This window comes from Oncorhynchus gorbuscha, unplaced genomic scaffold (assembly GCF_021184085.1).
Source record: "Oncorhynchus gorbuscha isolate QuinsamMale2020 ecotype Even-year unplaced genomic scaffold, OgorEven_v1.0 Un_scaffold_12948, whole genome shotgun sequence".
NCBI classification, from domain to species: domain Eukaryota; kingdom Metazoa; phylum Chordata; class Actinopteri; order Salmoniformes; family Salmonidae; genus Oncorhynchus; species Oncorhynchus gorbuscha.
In genome coordinates this window covers 1,253-7,755 of record NW_025755207.1, presented here as the reverse complement: position 1 = coordinate 7,755, position 6,503 = coordinate 1,253, and the positions used below count along the sequence as shown (strand labels likewise).

Below are 6,503 nucleotides of genomic sequence, written 5' to 3'. Positions count from 1 at the left end.
AGTACTGCAGTAGTAATAGCAGGCAGTACCGTGCAGTAAGCCAGCAGGGCAGCAATTGCAGTAGTAGTAATAGTAGGGCAGTACTGTAGTAGTAATAGTAGGAGTAGTACTGTAGTAGTAATAGTAGGCAGTACTGCTGCGTAGTACAGTAGGCTGTAGTAGTAATGCAGTGTAGTACTGTATAGTAGGGTAGTACTGTAGTAGTAATAGTAGGGTAGTACTGTAGTAGTAATAGTAGGGTAGTACTGTAGTAGTAGTATTAGTAGGGTAGTACTGTAGTAGTAGTACTAGTAGAGTAGTACTGTAGTAGTAGTACTAGTAGAGTAGTACTGTAGTAGTACTAGTAGAGTAGTACTGTAGTAGTAGTACTAGTAGAATAGTACTGTAGTTGTAGTACTAGTAGAGTAGTACTGTAGTAGTAGTACTAGTAGAGTAGTACTGTAGTAGTAGTACTAGTAGAGTAGTACTGTAGTAGTAGTAGTAATAGTAGGGTAGTACTGTAGTAGTAGTAATAGTAGGGTAATACTGTAGTAATATTAGTAATAGTAGGGTAGTATTGTAGTAGTAGTACTAGTAGAGTAGTACTGTAGTAGTAATAGTAGGGTAGTACTGTAGTAGTATTAGTAGGGTAGAATTGTAGTAGTATTAGTAGGGTAGTACAGTAGTAGTAGTAGTAGTAGGGTAGTACTGTAGTAGTAATAGTAGGGTAGTACAGTAGTAGTAGTAGTAGTAGGGTAGTACTGTAGTAGTAATAGTAGGGTAGTACTGTAGTAGTAATAGTAGGGTAGTACTGTAGTAGTAATAGTAGGGTAGTACTGTAGTAGTAATAGTAGGGTAGTACTGTAGTAGTAATAGCAGGGTAGTACTGTAGTAGCAATAGTAGGGTAGTACTGTAGTAGTAATAGTAGGGTAGTACTGTAGTAGTAATAGTAGGGTAGTACTGTAGTAGTAATAGTAGGGTAGTACTGTAGTAGTAATAGTAGGGTAATGTTGTGTATCTCACCTCCAGCATGAGCTGGGTGAACTCCTCGTTGCTAAGGAACGGAGGTTTCCAGTCCTGTCTGATCTCACTGGACTCAGACTGAGCAGAGATCTCTGTTAGAGACACATACACATCATACTGTTTAGAAATATACATGAGAATACACACAATATACTATATAGAAATTATACATCCGAATACATTATTTATACAATACAATCAACTTCTGATCCTGATAAAATCACAAAGGGACCTTCGCCAGTACCTAAAATACTTTTTTTTTTAAACACAATTTGCTCCTCATATCCTCAGTGTACACTCCTCAATAATGTAAGTATTCATGATAATACTCAAGAATAATTTACATTTAAGTTATATGTCCATGGCTCTCAAAAGCAACAGTTTCGTTTGTTTACATTCATCACAACAACAGGAAGTAGAAACAGAAAGGGGCCGGGTACCGTTGTGTTTACACAGGAAGTCGATGCTCTTCTGCAGGATGGTGGACTTGTCCATCTTGCGTGTGATGCCAGGCAACATGGTGCCCAGCTCCTTGATGAGGACATTGAACTGGTCTCGTCTCTTCTTCTCCGACTTGTTACGGGACACGCTGTGGATTACAATAGATTACAGATTACAATGGAATATACTTTCAATGAAGAATGGAATGGAGAGTCACTAGCCCTTTTTATCAGTTGGGTAGTTACAATTATCTATCCATCAGTCTCACTGAATGGCACCGTGTCCCGTTTCAGCTAATCAGGGCCTAAGTGATTAGTTATGTGAATCAGCTGTGTGTTAGTCCTGTTTCAGCTGAAACGGGACTAAGTGATTAGTTATGTGAATCAGCTGTGTGTTAGTCCTGTTTCAGCTGATCAGGGCTTTAGTGATTAGTTATGTGAATGAGCTGTGTGTTAGTCCCGTTTCAGCTAATCAGGGCCTAAGTGATTAGTTATGTGAATCAGCTGTGTGTTAGTCCCGTTTCAGCTGATCAGGGCTTTAGTGTTAGTTGTGATTTGGAGGTCATGGTGGTGATGTCATGGTGGTGATGTCATGGCGGTGATGTGGTGATGTCATGGCGGTGATGTGGTGATGTCATGGCGGTGATGTGGTGATGTCATGGCGGTGATGTGGTGTTGTCATGGCGGTAATGTCATGGCGGTGATGTGGTGATGTCATGGCAGTGATGTCATGGTGGTGATGTGGTGATGTCATGGTGGTGATGTCATGGCGGTGATGTGGTGATGTCATGGCGGTGATGTGGTGATGTCATGGCGGTGATGTCACGGCGGTGATGTGGTGGTGTCACAGCGGTGATGTGGTGATGTGGTGATGTCATGGCAGTGATGTCATGGCGGTGATGTGGTGATGTCATGGCGGTGATGTGGTGATGTCATGGCGGTGATGTCATGGCGGTGATGTCTAACCGTTTTGCTTTGTCCTTGTCATCTTCATCCATCGACCCGTCGAAGATGCTAGAATCATCCCTGAGAAAGGAAAAGGCTTATGTTAGGATTATGTTTGAAATAAATCACCTGGAAATAGTTATTATAACATTTAACAATATGGCATCCTGTGTGTGTGTGTGAGTGTGAGTGTGAGTGTGAGAGAGAGAGAGAGAGAGAGAGAGAGAGAGAGAGAGAGAGAGAGAGAGAGAGAGAAAGAAAGAGAAAGAGAAAGCAAGAGAGAGAAAGAGAAAGCAAGAGAGAGCGAGAGAGAGAGAGAGAGAGAGAGAGGGAGGTGTTGTAGTTCTGAAGAAGTGTTATCCTAGTCAGTGGGTAGGAGGGAGTAACGGCTGGTATTTCTGAATGGGTACAACAGTAGGGGACAGTGTGTGTTGTGCCCGACCCTATGCTTGATGTCATGACTGGCTGTTGTTCAGGCCTGTGGCTGCAGTGAAACAGTCTTCAGGCCTGTGGCTGCAGTGAAACAGTCTTCAGGCCTGTGGCTGCAGTGAAACAGTCTTCAGGCCTGTGGCTGCAGTGAAACAGTCTTCAGGCCTGTGGCTGCAGTGAAACAGTCTTCAGGCCTGTGGCTGCAGTGAAACAGTCTTCAGGCCCGTGGCTGCAGTGAAACAGTCTTCAGGCCTGTGGCTGCAGTGAAACAGTCTTCAGGCCTGTGGCTGCAGTGAAACAGTCTTCAGGCCTGTGGCTGCAGTGAAACAGTCTTCAGGCCTGTGGCTGCAGTGAAACAGTCTTCAGGCCTGAGGGAGTCATTTGGAAGAGGACCTGGAAGGATCAGCGAGAACCGTGAATTAACACACACATCATCCATCCATAACACACTACACAGTGAATAACCACATCATCCATAGCACACTACACAGTGAATAACCACATCATCCATAACAAACTACACAGTGAATAACCACATCATCCATAACACACTACACAGTGAATAACCACATCATCCATAACACACTACACAGTGAATAACCACATCATCCATAACACACTACACAGTGAATAACCACATCATCCATCCATAACACACTACACAATGAATAACCACATCATCCATAACACACAACATAATGAATAACCACATCATCCATAACACACCACACAATGAATAACCACATCATCCATCCATAACACACTACACAATGAATAACCACATCATCCATAACACACCACACAATGAATAACCACATCATCCATCCATAACACACTACACAATGAATAACCACATCATCCATAACACACAACACAGTGAATAACCACATCATCCATAACACACCACACAATGAATAACCACATCATCCATAACACACAACATAATGAATAACCACATCATCCATCCATAACACACTACACAATGAATAACCACATCATCCATAACACACAACACAGTGAATAACCACATCATCCATAACACACCACACAATGAATAACCACATCATCCATAACACACAACATAATGAATAACCACATCATCCATCCATAACACACTACACAGTGAATAACCACATCATCCATAACACACCACACAATGAATAACCACATCATCCATCCATAACACACTACACAATGAATAACCACATCATCCATAACACACAACATAATGAATAACCACATCATCCATCCATAATACACAGTGAATAACCACATCATCCATCCATACACGTCATCCATTAATACATACAGGTCCATTTGTAAATCCATCCACATTACCCATGAAAACAGGTCATCCATCTATCCAGTCGTCAACAGACATCATCTATTAAGACACATTTCCTCCATCAATAACACTCTACTGGGGCTCGGCAGCATCAACATTAAGGAAACACACAGCCATATTCTGATAGGCCCATGTCAACACCCACCAGCAATCACTATTCATTCACACAGCACATATAGGGTTTCAGTCACTGTCATTACTGTGTGTTATCCTCTAATGAAGCGTCTGTCTGTCTGTCTGTCTGTCTGTCTGTCTGTCTGTCTGTCTGTCTGTCTGTCTGTCTGTCTGTCTGTCTGTCTGTCTGTCTGTCTGTCTGTCTGTCTGTCTGTCTGTCTGTCTGTCTGTCTGTCTGTCTGTCTGTCTGTCTGTCCTTACCCCACTGCAGCCTGTGTGTGTGATCAGTTTCAGCTCGCTCTCAGGGGTTGTGGTGGGGGTCAGGGGTTAAAGGTGACTCTGAGGTCACCTCTATCATCTCTGGACACCAGACGCTGGGCCCAACACAGCCATCACTCCACCCTGCAGCACACAAATTACACTGGTCATTTTTAACATTTATAAAACAGAATATTATAAATATCCCCAATTGATCACCATTTAGGCCAATAACAATGTGTTTAATACAAACATAATCTGACATCTCTGTTCGTCATCTAACATCTCTGTTCGTCATCTGACATAACATCTCTGTTCGTCATCTGACATAACATCTCTGTTCATCATCTGACATAACATCTCTGTTCGTCATCTGACATCTCTATTCATCATCTGACATAACATCTCTGTTCGTCATCTGACATCTCTATTCATCATCTGACATATCATCTCTATTCATCATCTGACATATCATCTCTGTTCGTCATCTGACATCTCTATTCATCATCTGACATAACATCTCTGTTCAGCATCTGACATATCATCTCTGTTCAGCATCTGACATCTCTGTTCGTCATCTGACATAACATCTCTGTTCATCATCTGACATAACATCTCTGTTCGTCATCTGACATAACATCTCTGTTCGTCATCTGACATCTCTGTTCGTCATCTGACATAACATCTCTGTTCATCATCTGACATCTCTGTTCGTCATCTGACATAACATCTCTGTTCATCATCTGACATCTCTGTTCGTCATCTGACATAACATCTCTGTTCATCATCTGACATAACATCTCTGTTCGTCATCTGACATAACATCTCTGTTCGTCATCTGACATAACATCTCTGCTCGTCATCTGACATAACATCTCTGTTCATCATCTGACATAACATCTCTGTTCATCATCTGACATAACATCTCTGTTCGTCATCTGACATAACATCTCTGTTCGTCATCTGACATAACATCTCTGTTCATCATCTGACATCTCTGTTCGTCATCTGACATAACATCTCTGTTCATCATCTGACATAACATCTCTGTTCGTCATCTGACATAACATCTCTGTTCATCATCTGACATCTCTGTTCGTCATCTGACATAACATCTCTGTTCGTCATCTGACATCTCTGTTCATCATCTGACATCTCTGTTCGTCATCTGACATCTCTGTTCGTCATCTGACATAACATCTCTGTTCGTCATCTGACATAACATCTCTGTTCGTCATCTGACATAACATCTCTGTTCATCATCTGACATAACATCTCTGTTCGTCATCTGACATAACATCTCTGTTCGTCATCTGACATAACATCTCTATTCGTCATCTGACATAACATCTCTGTTCATCATCTGACATAACATCTCTGTTCGTCATCTGACATAACATCTCTGTTCGTCATCTGACATAACATCTCTGTTCATCATCTGACATCTCTGTTCATCATCTGACATAACATCTCTGTTCGTCATCTGACATAACATCTCTGTTCATCATCTGACATAACATCTCTGTTCATCATCTGACATAACATCTCTGTTCGTCATCTGACATCTCTATTCATCATCTGACATAACATCTCTGTTCATCATCTGACATAACATCTCTGTTCATCATCTGACATAACATCTCTGTTCATCATCTGACATAATATCTCTGTTCGTCATCTGACATCTCTATTCAGCATCTGACATAACATCTCTGTTCATCATCTGACATAACATCTCTGTTCATCATCTGACATAACATCTCTGTTCATCATCTGACATAACATCTCTGTTCATCATCTGACATAACATCTCTGTTCATCATCTGACATAACATCTCTATTCATCATCTGACATAACATCTCTGTTCATCATCTGACATAACATCTCTGTTCATCATCTGACATAACATCTCTATTCATCATCTGACATAACATCTCTGTTCATCATCTGACATAACATCTCTATTCA

General features: G+C 41.4%; 1 protein-coding gene across 1 annotated transcript; it reads right to left on the bottom strand.

The window, feature by feature from the left end:
- Positions 1-966: 966 nt before the first annotated feature.
- On the bottom strand, positions 967-4,680 carry LOC124030605 (circadian locomoter output cycles protein kaput-like; the record flags this gene model as incomplete). Its single annotated transcript, XM_046341872.1, has 5 exons — positions 4,538-4,680; positions 2,831-3,210; positions 2,410-2,469; positions 1,444-1,592; positions 967-1,095 (listed from the first exon to the last, which is right to left on the bottom strand). Coding segments are annotated over exons 2-5 (355 nt in total), but the record flags the coding sequence as incomplete, so codon positions are not given.
- Positions 4,681-6,503: the final 1,823 nt, after the last annotated feature.